The sequence below is a fragment of the Theropithecus gelada genome, chromosome 8 (assembly GCF_003255815.1).
Source record: "Theropithecus gelada isolate Dixy chromosome 8, Tgel_1.0, whole genome shotgun sequence".
In the NCBI taxonomy this organism is placed as follows: Eukaryota; Metazoa; Chordata; class Mammalia; order Primates; family Cercopithecidae; genus Theropithecus; species Theropithecus gelada.
In genome coordinates, this window is record NC_037676.1 from 49,846,164 (window position 1) to 49,860,413 (window position 14,250).

The following is a 14,250-nucleotide window of genomic DNA, read 5'->3' on the forward strand; positions in this document are numbered from 1 at the left end:
AACAGACATGGGATCTCACTATGTTGCCCTCTTGGTCTTTAACTCCTGGGCTCAAGGAGTTCAAGCAATCTTCCTGCCTTGGCCTCCCAGTGTGCCTGGACATTAATGTTTATTTTAAATGCCATAACGCATTTAACCCGCATTTATCAGAACAAACTAGGCAAGTAGTATAAGAAACTATTTTGTAAGATGAATATTTTGCTCTTTAAACTGCTTAAAAGAGATACACACTACTTTTGGAAAAAAACTTTATTAAACACTCAAGAGTATACTTCTCAAAATCACAGAAGAGTTTCCAAATACAAGTGTTAGAAGGAGAAAACAACAACAAAAAGCTAAAAGCCAATCAGAAACAGTTTGGGTGTGCAGAGGACTGCAGGGGGGACAGGTACTGCACATGGGAAGGAGCCACTTTTGTATTCCATAATTTGATCTTGTGCTAGAATGCATGCTTTTTTTCCCTCCAAATGAGGAATTCATTTCAAATAGGAATTTCTTTTATTCTCCTGGAACTAAAATGCTTAGTGCTATCCCTAACATCAACCATGGGATTTTTGAAGTTATCCCAAATTTGCAATGCAAAAAGCACTTTTACGTATCTTCCAGTTGTAGATCGGAATAGCAAAAGTGAATGCTATGACCAAAATGTTTACCCTCCTAAATAAAGACGTTCCCTTCTAGAGAGCAAATCTACCGTAAAATGTCAAAACTAAAAGAGAATAAAATGAAAGGAAAAAACCTAGAAAAATATCCTAAAATATCAAATGCAGTCATTTCTAAATATAAGCCATAATTAGAGCTTTACCTATTGTTCTTATTGTTCCTATGCTGCTTCTACAATGTTACATCAACTATACTTAGCTTTACTCTCCCAAAATCTTGGCCATGAAGCCTTCTGAGTGTGCTTTCCAATGTGCCAGAACCAGAGGGCATTCCAAGGTTTCTCACATTTCCTGTTTATGGAGACAGCTGTTTCACTAACTTGCAGCACTTGTAAATGCTTTGAAAGCTGATCACATACTATATTCTTGACTTAATACTTTGGTAAGCCTGGATATGTATCTTTCTATAAACCTCACCTAACCTTTGATGTTACTATAACCTTATCTTTGACTTAACCCATATACATTTACTCATAATCTTGATTTAAACTCATGCTATAAAACTGTAGCACGAAAGGGATTTCTCTTTAGTGCTTCAGGAAAATCAGCTCATGGATTACTGCCAACCAAAGTATAGTAGATTCTTTAAACAATGTAACACCTTCTATCTGCAGACTCCCACAGACCTCACATCCAGGGCTCCCATCCTTCCCAGGTTCTGCCAAGGATGTTGGGGTCTGTCGCCTGGTCAATCAAGCACTTCACTTGAGTTTCTTCTGAAAGCCCACCCTCTGGTTCTCGGGCACGAATGTTGTGATCTTTGCTTCCTCGTGCCACAGCCACATAGTCTCTGAAAGCAGGCGCCTTCTCGTGACCCAGTAGCAGCTCATCACTGGAAAAAGAACAAACAGAAAACACAAAGCATGTGTTATTTTCCTTTGTTTCCTGCATTCCTAGTGATCCTATCCAAACACATTCCCCATGTCATCACTCACAGAGTCTTTTCTGTGGCTTATAACCTTTCAGTCAAAGACTGGATCTGTAGGAAAACAGAACAAGAATTATGCTGCTCAAGTTTTTGTGTCAATGTAAGCCTTCACTTCTCCTGAATGAATTCCTAGGATTCACCTAGGAGTGGCATTGCTGGGTTCACAATGATAACTCTATGTTTAACTTTGTGAAGAACTGCCACTTTCCCACAGCAGATGCACCCTTTCCCACTCCCACCAGCAGAGTATGAGGAGTCCACCTTCTCTACATCCTCAACATTTGTTAGATTCCTTTTTTTTTAATTAAAAAAAAAAGAAAGTTTTAAAAATTTTTGGTAGAGACAGGGTGTTGCTATATTGCCCAGGCTAGACTTGAACTCCTGGGATCTAGTTATCCTCCTGCCTTGGCCTCCCAAAGTGCTGGGATTACAGGTGTGAGCCACTGCATTAGCCCCATTTTAAAATTATAGCCATCTGGCAAGGCGTGGTGGCTCACCCGAGGTCAGGAGTTCAAGACCAGCCTGGCCAACATGGCAAAACCCCATTTCTACTAAAAATACAAAAATTACCAGGTGTGGTAGCATGCACCTGTAATTCCAGTTACTCAGGGGGCTGGGACAGGAGGATTACTTGAACCCAGGAGGTGGAGGTTGCAGTGAGCCTGGGTGACAGAGCAAGACTTTGTCTCAAAAATTAATTAATTAAACAATAGCCATCTTAGCAGGTGTGAGGTAGTATCTCACTTGGATTTCCCTGATGACTAGTGATGCTGAGCACTTTTTCATGCGCTTATTGGCCATTTGTATATTTTCATTAGAGAAATGTTAGTTCAAGTCTTTTGACCTTTTTTTTTTGAGACAGGGTCTTGCTCTGTCACCCAGGCCGGAGTGCAATGGCGCGATCTCGGCTCACTGCAACCTCTGCCTCCTGGGTTCAAGTGATCCTCCTGCCTCAGCCTCCCTAGTAGCTGAGATTACAGGCGTGAGCCACTGAGCCCAGCCCTGACCATTTTTAATTGTCTATCTACTATTAGGCTCTAAGAGTTTTAAAATGTATTCTAGATACAAGTCCCTTATCAGATATATGACTTGCAAATATTTTATCCCATTCTAAAGGCTGAAACACTTTCTTGATAGCACTCTGTGAAGCACAAAATTGTTTAATTTTGATGAAGTCCAATGTATGTATTTGTTTCTTCCTTGTGCTTTCAGTGTCATACCTAAAAAATGGCAAGTATCACAACAAAATCCAAGGTCAGGATGATTTACTCCTATTCCTATTTTTTTTTTTTTTAAGACAGAGTCTCGCTTTGTCGCCCAGGCTGGAGTACAGTGGCGCCATCTTGGCTCACTGCAACCTCCACCTCCCGGGGTTCAAGTCATTCTCCTGCCTCAGCCTTCCTAATAGCTGGGATTACAGGTGCGCATCACCATGCCCAGCTAATTTTTGTATTTTCAGTAGAGACGGGGTTTCACCTTGATGGCCAAGGTGGTCTCGAACTCCTGACCTCAAGTGATCCACTCGCCTTGGCCTCCCAAAGTGTTGGGATTAGAGGCGTAAGTCACCACGCCCAGCTGATTTACTCCTACTACTAAGTGTTTTATAGTTTTGACTCTTGCATTTAGCTCTTTGATCCATTCTGAATTAATTTTTCCACATGGTGTGAAACAGGGACCTAACTTCATTCTTTTGCCAGTGCTATTTGTTGGAAAGGTCACTGAATGGTCTTGGCACCCTTGTCAAAAATAAGTTGACCATAGACTACCACTATTACTTAATTCTAAAGTCCAACTTTTTTCCTTCCTGTGAATCATCTCCATAAATTTATATTTGCTTTAGACCTCAACAAGAAAAAATTTTAAAGCTAACCTAAAAGCCAACTCAAATTGGAGTCTCATCTAACAAGTCCACACCGTGCTTTTCATACCTAGGTACTACGTCCATCAGGGTCAAATGCCCTAAAAAGGACAAAAGCAAATTTAAAACCTAAGTCTCCTCATGCATATAACAATATTCTGGCCTAAGAGCACACCTTCTGTTTCTCCAATTGGCACCACTGTTCCAGGGACTGAGTGTAAGCCTGAAGACATACGTCACAGTTGCAGGCCTCGCCCTGGCTTTCGGGAAGTCAGCCTCTCTAAGCCCTGCTTTCCTCCTCAATGAAAGCAGAGAAGTCATGCTAACAGAATATCAAGTGCTCAGCACTTTGTACATAGGTTGGTTCCTCGAGAAACAGTAGCATGTTGGTAGTCCGTTAGTTTTTTCCACATATAAAAATCTTACCAAGTAATGACTGCTGGATTGGCACCTGCTAACTTTCTCTTAGCGTAACATATTTTCTGTCGGGGATACCAATTTTTTTCAGCAACATTTATTTCTTGGATCCATGATCCTCCTTTTTTCAGCATTTTCTGTTCAAAATTCTAAAAGAAAAGAATATGATTTTCCCGGCTGATTATAATGGTACATACAATCATGTCCAAACAGATTAAATCCAGTAATGATCTTAAAGTAAACAAACATCTATAACCAGGAGCAGCCTTGCTTTATTGTCTACAGCTACAAAGCTGTTCATACAGACTCCATGGTGCACACATCACGAGACGAAGGGCCTCAGCAGGCCCCTTATTTCTCCAAATAAAGGTTTTGCCTCTTAACTTTTTTTTTTTTTTTTGAGGCAGAGTTTCACTCTTGTCGCCCAGGCTGGAGTGCAGTGGCGTGATCTTGGCTCACTGCAACCTCTGCCTCCCAGTTTCAAGCCATTCTCCTGCCTTAGCCTCCCAAGGAACGGGGATTATAGGCGTGCGTTACCACACCAAGCTAATTTCTGTATTTTTAGTAGAGACAGGGTTTCACCATGTTGGCCAGGCTGGTCTCCAACTCCTGACCTCAGGTGATCCTCCCGTCTCTGCCTCCCAAAGTTTTGGGATTATAGGCGTGAACCACTGGGCCCGGCCTCTGGTTTTCAAGCCAGACAATCCTAAATACTAATTTTGAGAAATGCTGTACAAAATAATGTAAATATTTTCATCAACATGACTCAATGCACTTCCATCATACACAGGAGATACCAGCTCGATCACAGGGACACTGTCACAAAAGTGAAAAGTGCACATGAAACAAAACCTACTTTCCAGTCAAAGGAAGGCTCCTTGACAAACACATCCATGGTGTTGGTGAGCAGGCCAGGGTCTGAGCGGAAGGCCCGGAGCGCGTGTACCATGACGCTGTACATAAGGCCCATTTCTTTCATTGGTAACATCAGATTGATAAACTGGCGAGTTAGCCGAAAAGGCATCAACTCAGGGACTGGCAGAAACTAAACAAGAAAAAAAGGCAAGCAGCAGAATATGTAAGCCAGAACTCTCAAAATACCGAGCACAAACGGCAGCAACCTCTCATAGTTACTGTTCACATTTAGTAACAATATAGACTCTGCTTCCCTTGAAATCAGCTACACAGATGTGAGTTCCTACGCTCAGGAGTAACCACCTTAGCTTGCATTATCCCTCAGCGCAAAACCCACGTGCGCAGGATACAGGCCGCAGATATTGAGAAGGATGGATCCAAACATTCAGAGGTTAACCAGAGAAAAGATCTGTATCACATTTTTTACCAGACATTTTTATTATGGGGCTTCCTAAAACTTCCTTAGAGTCTTCCTTTGACCTGCAAACACATTTGATTCCCGGTTCTGATGATATCATTGATCACCATGACTTCTGTGACCTGACTGAACAAGGCTGAACGAAGTGATTATCCCTTTCTGCAATCAATGACCATGACAAAACGAACCTAATATGTTGTTTTTCCTTAAAAACTGTCTATTTCTGGAGGGTGTTGAAAGTCCTATGATGACTCTCGCCTCGCCCAGGATCATGAGAGCACAGCAAGCGCACCTGTGTAGCGGATCCAAATGCATGCCCAAAGTCGATCCCGATCATGCCGCCAGTCTCCATGGCCACCATAAAGTTGTTCAGATGTCTGTCTCCAATCCCGAGGATCCAGTGGCTGATGCATATCAGAGCATGAGAGCTGGCAAAGTGGGAGCGGAGTGCCAGGAAAGCCTCGGGGCTTGTACTCATCCTCACAAAGGCCCGCCTGCAAGAGAGACACAGCTGTGCGGCTGCTGTGATCCTGCTAAGGGTGAGGGCAGAAGGGTACTTACTTTAAGAGATCGGCAGGCACTTTACTTTCTCGTTTTCTAAAAGAGGTGATTGTTTCAGTACGATTAGCTCCCCTATGATTTAATAATAGAAACATCTAATTAGAAAAAATTCTCTGACTTAAAATTTAAATTTTAAAACTTTTTGTTTATACTGAGACTCAAATATCAAATAATCTTGATGATCTCTCTGAGGCAAAGCTTTCTAAGAATCAAAAGAAAACATGCAATTCGCAGAAGAACAAACTAATACAAAGGAAAATCAAAACCAAACTCACTTATACATTAGCATGTAAGCTCCAACATCATGTTTTCCTGACATTTTTGTCAGCCAATCTCTATATTCACACAGCGGTGCCTTGGGATCACTAGTGAGTGAGAAAAGGGGAATCGGAATTAGGAAGATTTTAGCATTATGTGATTTCAAAGACAAAGATCACCAAGAATTCACTGAAAAATAGCAAAGCAGCAGGAAAAAATATGACTTTTAACCATATTCAATATTAATACTGAACCCACATTACTCTGGATCTTGAATTTCAATATACCATTATTCATGCTTAATTACTCCTAAAGAAATCCAAGCTGTTGCCTATGAAAAATTTAGGTACAAAACCATTAAATACAATAAATTTCCCACTGACACAGAGAGGAATAAGATGAACTAAACATAACTGTTTATTAACCAGGCATGCAATTCTGCAACTTTGACCTAGAAAGAACCATAACAAGAGGGCGACAGCACCACAGGCAGCTGCTGGAAGCCTCGGGCCATGTCACTACCACAGCCAAAAAGCCCACACAGTTTTGCTAAAGATGGATTATGTCTGTTTTTATCCTTATTTAGACCACTTCCACTTCTTTTTCTTTTTCTTTTTTTTTTTTTTTTAGATGAAGTCTCGCTCTGTCGCCAGGCGAGTGCAGTGGTGTGATCTCGGCCCACTGTAACCTCCGCCTCCTGGATTCAAGCGATTCTCCTGCCTCAGCTTCCTGACTAGATGGGATTACAGGCAAATGCCACCACGTCCAGCTAATTTTTGTATTTTTAGTAAAGACGGGTTTTCACCATGTTGGCCAGGCTGGTCTTGAATGCCTGACCTCGTGATCTGCCCGCCTCAGCCCCCCAAAGTGCTGGAATTACAGGCGTGAGCCACCACGCCCGGTCACTTTTTCTTTCTTTTGAGACTCTGTCGCCCAGGCTGGAGTGCAGCGGTGCAATCTCAGCTTGCTGCAACCTCCACCTCCTGGGTTCAAGCAATTCTCATGCCTCAGCCTCCTAAGTGGCTGGGATTACAGGCGCCCGCCACTACGCCCGGCTAATTTTTGTATTTTCAGTAGAGACAGGGTTTCGCCATCTTGACCAGACTGGTCTTGAGTTCCTGACGTCAGGCGATCCGCCCACCTCGGCCTCCCAAAGTGCTTTACAGGCGTAAGCTGCTGCGCCTGGCCAGTGCCACATCTTTCTTCATATTTCCAACATGTAGATATACACACAATGCATAGTAAATATGAGAAAATATTTTTTCTTTTTCTTCCAATAACCTTCTGCACTCCTATGAGAAAGTATTTTCTTTTTTTCTTTTTTTCTTTTTTTTTTTTTTGAGACGGAGTCTCGCTCTGTTCCCCTGGCTGGAGTGCAGTGGCGCGATCTCGGCTCACTGCAAGCTCCGCCTCCCGGGTTCCTGCCATTCTCCTGCCTCAGCCTCCCAAGTAGCTGGGACTACAGGCGCCCGCCACTGCGCCCGGCTAATTTTTTTGTATTTTTAGTAGAGTCGGGGTTTCACCGTGGTCTCGAACTCCTGACCTTGTGATCCGCCCGCCTCGGCCTCCCAAAGTGCTGGGATTACAGGCGTGAGCCACCGCGCCCGGCCGAAAGTATTTTCTTAAATGACAATGGATGCTTAAGTGAACTTGAAAAGCTGTTTTCAGTGTTTCCTAGGAAAAAGGCAGCACCTGGGCAGTGGGAAACAATGTTATATACATATGTTCAGGTACTTTTGTAAGGAAAGCTTTAACAAGTTTTCCCAATAAAATCTAAAGACAGAACAGTTTCATGTGTGACTTAGCAATTCAATCACTTCAGGTGAAATAAATCTTTTCTAAGTTGCTACTAAAGTTAACTTTAAAAGTAGTCCCCTCCATCTTAAAATTCTCTCCTCCTAGTTTAAAGTGAGATGAAAATTCTTAGGTTATAAAACCGTAGGCTGGGCGCAGTAGGTCAGGCCTGTAATCCCAGTACTTTAGGAGGCCAAGGAGGGCAGATCATGAGGTCAAGTGATCAAGATCATCCTGGCCAACATGGTGAAAACCCATCTCTACTAAATACAAAAATTAGCTGGGCATGGTGGCGCACGCCTGTAATCCCAGCTACTCAGGAGGCTGAGGCAGGAGAATTGCTGGAACCTGGGAGGCGGAGATTGCAGTAAGCCGAGGTCACGCCACCGCACTCCAGTCTGGCGACAGAGAGAGACACTGTCTCAAAAAAACAAAACACTGTAACATGCTGAATTAAGAAAAAAAATTACAAGGATTTTAATAAATGGGTACTGGAAGTGCCCTGTAAAAAGGCAGTTGGAAATTATTTACATAATTCCATTATGTAAGGTGCTTTCAATTCTCCTGGTACCTATATCAACCCTGTGTGGTTCCACGCTACCATCCCGTCCCACAAATGCAGACAGGTACCACAGGAAAGGCGACACTTGCTTGGCACCTGCATTGTCAGGCAGAGGCTCAGTGCCAGGGCCAGATCTGGAATTTGTGAGACTCCAGGAAGCATGCTCATCAGTTGCCCCGTATTCCAGGGAAAGTAGAAACAATTCTAAGCAAAGGACTCAAATGTCTGGAACTAAAAGTTGGTGAACACTGCCCTGTAGAGTAATTATCACCTGGGAATATGAGTTTGATAAGAATATGTTTGATTTTTTCAGAAATCTTTCCTGACTGAAGGGAACACTGCTCCTATTTAAAAACTTTTTAGGAAAGAATCAGAGGACATCAAAGAGAAAGAGGCCCTGAAGCTGTTCCTTCATCCTACAGCTTCGTCACCCAAACTTGTCAACTTTGGTTGTCAAAATCTGTCAACCCTCAAAATGTTTCTCACATTGTCCTTATTTTTTTTTACAAAAACAAAAAGGAAATAAAAAAAACTTGTGGTTAAAATATACATGTTAATTGTAGAAAACTTGGAAAATAGAGAAAAGGATAAAGAAAAATAAAAAAGCATCCATATCATGACTAGTAATCCCAGCTACTCCACTTTACAGGCTAAGTGACACAGGACAGGTTACTTGACCTTTCTGGGCCTCAGCTTCCTCATCTGTACAGTAGTGATAATAATACTCACTTACCTTGTAGGTTGTTGGTGAGAAGTAAATTGGTTCACACACGTTAAAAATTGAGAACAGTGCCTACCCCACAGAAAATGTTTTACTACATGTTATCTGCTAATTTTATTATTATTTCCTTCAACAATTTTTCTTCCCCCCACCCAAAGTTAACATATATTTTGTATTATGGTAAAATATCTGCAACTACTGGTTAGCAGCCAGCACTCCATTTGGTTTATTGACCCAGCCAGCAGACTGCGGGGCAGGCAGTGTGGGCTCTCGAGCGCGCCTGTCACGGCCCCGACCTGCCACTGGAGAAGTGAGGGGAGGCGACTGCTGGGGGAGCAGGGCGTGTGGCCGCCCTTACCTCAGGTAAGCCGCCTTCTCCTCTTGGGACATGGTGTTCAAAAGAAGGTCCTTCAAGGTAACAGTATTTTCAAGCCACTCAATTAATCCTAACCTGAAAGGGAGAATAAAAGGTTAACGAGTAAACCCAAACTGCTCTTTCTTCACTAGAAAAACAGTCCCGTGGACGCCAAGCAATGTGCAGCAGCCTACTGGCTGGGAGCAGCCTGGCAGTTACCTGGAAGTCATGGGCACCACGCTGTAGGTCCTCAGCTGCAGGGCCCTCTGGCTGCAGGCGGAGTCTTGGGCCAGGATCCCATTCATGACCTGGAAGAGCTGCTCCACACGCTGGTCCTGCCGCAGGTCCTCGCCACCCTTCACCAGGAAAGGGTGCTCCCTCTCATTGTGGCCACGGATGATGATGCGCTTGGGCCTTCGCATAGACGCCATGACTGTCACCTTCAAAAATCAGAATGTCACCTCAGGGCACAGGCTAGTGACGTGTCAAACTCAGAGGGAAAAGCCACACTGGCTGTGAGCATTCCTCCGCGGGGCTGCCCTCTGAAGACAGTGCCAAAGAAGAGCAGAGCGTTCAGGCCAGCAACGAATTCCTGCTACCTGCTTGTGCCTGACTACTGTGCCTGCAGAAATGTTGTATTCCTGGTTATAAATACTTGCTTATGAATGTGGATACCCTTAGCAAGCAGCAACAGCCAACATGCAAACTTTCTACAGTGGTAAGCTAATGCTACACATATTTTATAGTGGATACTCACACACAGCTTACTCTTTGAGTTTATGGTATCTTAAATAGAATTGTTGTTCAAACACTGGAGACATTATATTAAGAAATTCAGGGCCGGGAGTGGTGGCTCATGCCTGCAATCTCAGCACTTTGGGAGGATGGGGCGGGTAGATCACCTGAGGTCGGGAGTTTGAGACCAGTCTGGTCAACATGGTGAAACCCTGTCTCTACTAAAAATACAAAAATTAGCCAGTTGTGGTGGCGCACACTTGTATCCCAGCTACTAGGGAGGCTGAGACATGGAGAATTGTCTGAACCCAGGGTGTGGAGGTTGCAATGAGCTGAGAATGTACCACTGCACTCTAGCCTGGGTGACAGAGTGAGACTCTTGTCTCAAACAAAGAAGAAAAAAAAAGGCCAGGCGCACTGTTTCACACCTGTAATCCCAGCACTTTGGGGAGGCAGAGGTGGATGGATCACGAGGTCAGGAGTTCAAGACCAGCCTGGTCAACATGGTGAAACCCTGTCTCTACTAAAAACTCAAAAAACAGCTGGGCGTGATGGCACACGCCTGTAATCCCAGCTACTTGGGAGGCTGAGGCAGGAGAATCATTTGAACCCGGGAGGCAGAGGTTGCAGTGAGCCAAGATTGCACCATTACACTCCAGCCCAAGCAACAGGGCAAGACTCCATCTCAGTAAATACGTTAAACTCGATATATCTGTGATCTATATATATATCTGTTGTCTCTTATTTACTAAAGGCAAACAGATCATTCTCGTATCTGAAGAACGTTCATCAGGACAGGGACTGGGTCACACACCCTCACACCTACCCGCTCATCAAACCCGGCGATTCGCACGTGGTACTCTGGCAACGGCTTTCCCCTACCGTCATATTGACCTAAAACAAACCAGAGCCTTGCTTAGGAACAGCTTGTTAGACAACTGCCTGTATTTTAAAACATGTCTGTTGATCTACTTTTTAAAAAGCCAATCTAACATAAAACTTTTTACTGAAAAGTTTTCATTTAAAGGAAACTGACTTTTAAAAAATGTTATTTCTCGGCCAGGCACAGTGGCTTACTCCTGTAATTCCAGCACTTTGGAGGGCCGAGGCGGGTGGATCATGAGGTCAGGAGATAGAGACCATCCTGGTTTACATGGTGAAACCCCGTCTCTACTTAAAATACAAAAAATTAGCCGGGCATGGTGGCAGCGCCTGTAGTCCCAGCTACTCGGGAGGCTGAGGCAGGAGAATGGTGTGAACTCAGGAGGCACAGCTTGCAGTGAGCCGAGATTGCGCCACTACACTCCAGCCTGGGCGACACGGCAAGACTCTAACTCAAAAAAAAAAAAAAAGTTATTTCTCAATTTGACTGATTATGGAACTTAGCGCTCTATTCTAATAGCATGGACAAATCCTAAATAGAAAAATGATGCATTGACTAGAACACTGAATATTCTCAAGGCCAATCAAGCTGCACATGACAAGGCTTACATTTAAATGTTTTTCTTGGCCGGGCGCGGTGGCTCAAGCCTGTAATCCCAGCACTTTGGGAGGCCGAGGCGGGTGGATCACAAGGTCAGGAGATCGAGACTATCCTGGCTAACATGGTGAAACCCCGTCTCTACTAAAAATACAAAAAACTAGCCGGGCGCGGTAGCGGGCGCCTGTAGTCCCAGCTACTTGGGAGGCTGAGGCGGGAGAATGGCGTGAACCCGGGGGGCGGAGCTTGCAGTGAGCCGAGATCGCGCCACTGCACTCCAGCCTGGGAGACACAGTGAGACTCCGTCTCAAAAAAAAAAAAAAAAAAAAAAAAAAATGTTTTTCTTGAAATGAACCATATGCAACTGCACAGTCATTATTAATGACAAAGAAAAGTGTTTCTCTAAATATATATTTTCTTATACCCACTGAAATGAGAACATGAATAACCAGATTAAAACTTTTTTCTCCTCTGGCAAATTTGGGGTGAAGAAAATGGAACTTACACAGGTTTCCTCTGAAAAAGTCACGCCTTGAAATCTGGCCAATTTGCTGTGCATCTCTAACCCTAATATTATTATCATTTTTCCTGCAGGTCAGTGACTTATCATTAACTTGTCACTTTAAATGGAACTGTGTACACATCCCAGGAAGTAATCTGCATCTATACCTGTATTGTATTTCTGAAGAAAAGTTATTCAGGAGCAAAGTATGAAATGAATATGTTCAGAGGAAATCTATGATAGCTGTTTACCATTATTACCAAATGAAAATCTGAACATTTGTCAGAATCAGAAATGTAAGAACTATAATCTCATTAAACATTTAGTAATGTGTGCTCATTCATAATTATGGATTTTCCTAATGATGAAAAATTTGGTGAATTTTAAAATTCCTTAAAAAAAGAGATAACTGTCAATATCCCAGTATCACTATTCCAGAAACCACAAGTTATTACAGTGCTGTGCTCCTGACAGTACAGTTTTGTCACCCCTGGAGGTTAACTCACCAGGAATCTCCAGCTCATTTCTCAGGAACTCCACTTTGAAGTCGCTCATCCAGGGCGAACATTCTTTCAGATTCCCAGGGGGTTTTGAGTCTTTGTTCATTTTCAAAAGTAGCATGTTGGTAATGTCATTGAAGTCACTGAGCTTCATTCTCAGTAGCTTAGAACCTCCTTTCCCAAAATGTTTATCAAATTCTTTTCCAAAAGTCTGAAATTAATAAGAATTTACTATAAAGACTGATGTTTAGTTTGGACTGTGGAAAGGGCTCTAAGCTTATAAGTGTAATGAATGGAGTGCGCAATGATATATGTTTCTTCTCTGCTTTTAAGATGTATAGTCTTGGTTGGGCATGGTGGCTCATGCCTGTAATCCCAACACTTTGGGAATCCAAGGTAGTAGCATTACTTGAGCCAAGGAGTTCGAGACCAACCTGGGCAACAAACATTAGCCAGGTGTGATGGCACGTGCATGTAGTTCCATCTACTCAGGAGGCTAAAGCGGGAGGATCGCTATTGAGCCCAGGAGTCTGAAGTGTCAGTGAACTATGATCATGCCACTGCACTGCAGCCTAGGTGTCCGAGTGAGACTTTGTTTCTAAAAAAAAAAATTACAGTTTTGCTTTCCTTGAATATTTCAATACTCTAAAACATCCAGAGTTTGCCTTTTGTTTCCTGTGTTCCATTATAAGTGACATGGTTAATGCCTGTAATTCCAGCACTTTGGGAGGTCGAGGCAGGTGGATCACTTGAGCTCAGGAGTTCAAGATGAGCCTGGCCAACATTGTGAAACCCCGTCTCCACTTAAAATACAAAAAATTAGCCAGGTGTGGTGGCTCATGCCTGTAATCCCAGCTACTCAGGAGGCTGAGGCAGGAGAATCGCTTGAACCCGGGAGGCAGAGGTTGCAGTGAGCCGAGATCGTGCCACTGCACTCCAGCCTGGGTCACAGAGTGAGACTCTGTCTCAAATAAATAAATTAATTAATTAAATAAATGACATGGTTAACCGGGCGAGGTGGCTCACGCCTGTAATCCCAGCACTTTGGGAGGCTGAGGGGCACAGATCACGTCAGGAGCTCGAGACCAGCCTGGCCAATATGGTGAAACCCCGTATCTACTAAAAATAAAAAAAATTAGCTAGGTGCGCCTAGCTAATTTTTTTAAAAATTAGCTATGCGCCTGTAGTCCCAGCTACTCGAGAGACTGAGGCAGAAGAATCGCTTGAATCCGGGAGGCGGAGGTTGCAGTGAGCTGAGATCATGCCACCACACTGCAGCCTGGGCGACAGATAAAGACTCGGTCTCAAAAAAAAAAAACATGGTTAGTAGTGACTTTTAGTTAATAAATCCTAATAAGGGCTTTAAAAACTTGGTGAAGTCATTTAACTTCTGTGCACTCATTGTCTAGTTACTGTTCTATATCATTATGATGACACAAATAACTAAGAACAAAGTTAAAAACAATAAAATAAAGGAAGTAGTTCAGTAGAAAGAAATGGCTTATAATTTTTGATACCAACTGAAGAGAAAAATTTAAGAATGCCACTTTCTTTAGTAAAAGTCTTTCAAGTTATTATTTTGGG

The 14,250-nt window shown here is 43.2% G+C and overlaps 1 protein-coding gene across 4 annotated transcripts in view; it reads right to left on the minus strand.

Annotated features, from left to right (window-relative positions):
* Positions 1-231: 231 nt before the first annotated feature.
* Positions 232-14,250, minus strand: part of PRKDC (protein kinase, DNA-activated, catalytic subunit) — a 191,833-nt gene continuing 177,814 nt past the window's right edge. For 2 of the 4 annotated variants that reach the window (XM_025395192.1, XM_025395191.1), the window contains exons 77-85: positions 12,673-12,877; positions 11,011-11,078; positions 9,669-9,889; positions 6,035-6,124; positions 5,760-5,831; positions 5,491-5,692; positions 4,722-4,910; positions 3,875-4,014; positions 232-1,494 (exon numbers count right to left, since the gene is read on the minus strand). In XM_025395192.1, coding sequence (XP_025250977.1) covers positions 1,290-1,494; positions 3,875-4,014; positions 4,722-4,910; positions 5,491-5,692; positions 5,760-5,831; positions 6,035-6,124; positions 9,669-9,889; positions 11,011-11,078; positions 12,673-12,877 — 1,392 coding nt within the window. In that variant the 3' untranslated portion in view covers positions 232-1,289. Of the gene's footprint in view, positions 1,495-3,874; positions 4,015-4,721; positions 4,911-5,490; positions 5,693-5,759; positions 5,832-6,034; positions 6,125-9,452; positions 9,546-9,668; positions 9,890-11,010; positions 11,079-12,672; positions 12,878-14,250 lie in introns of all 4 variants that reach the window. The other 2 variants (XM_025395189.1, XM_025395190.1) reach the window with 2 other exon arrangements.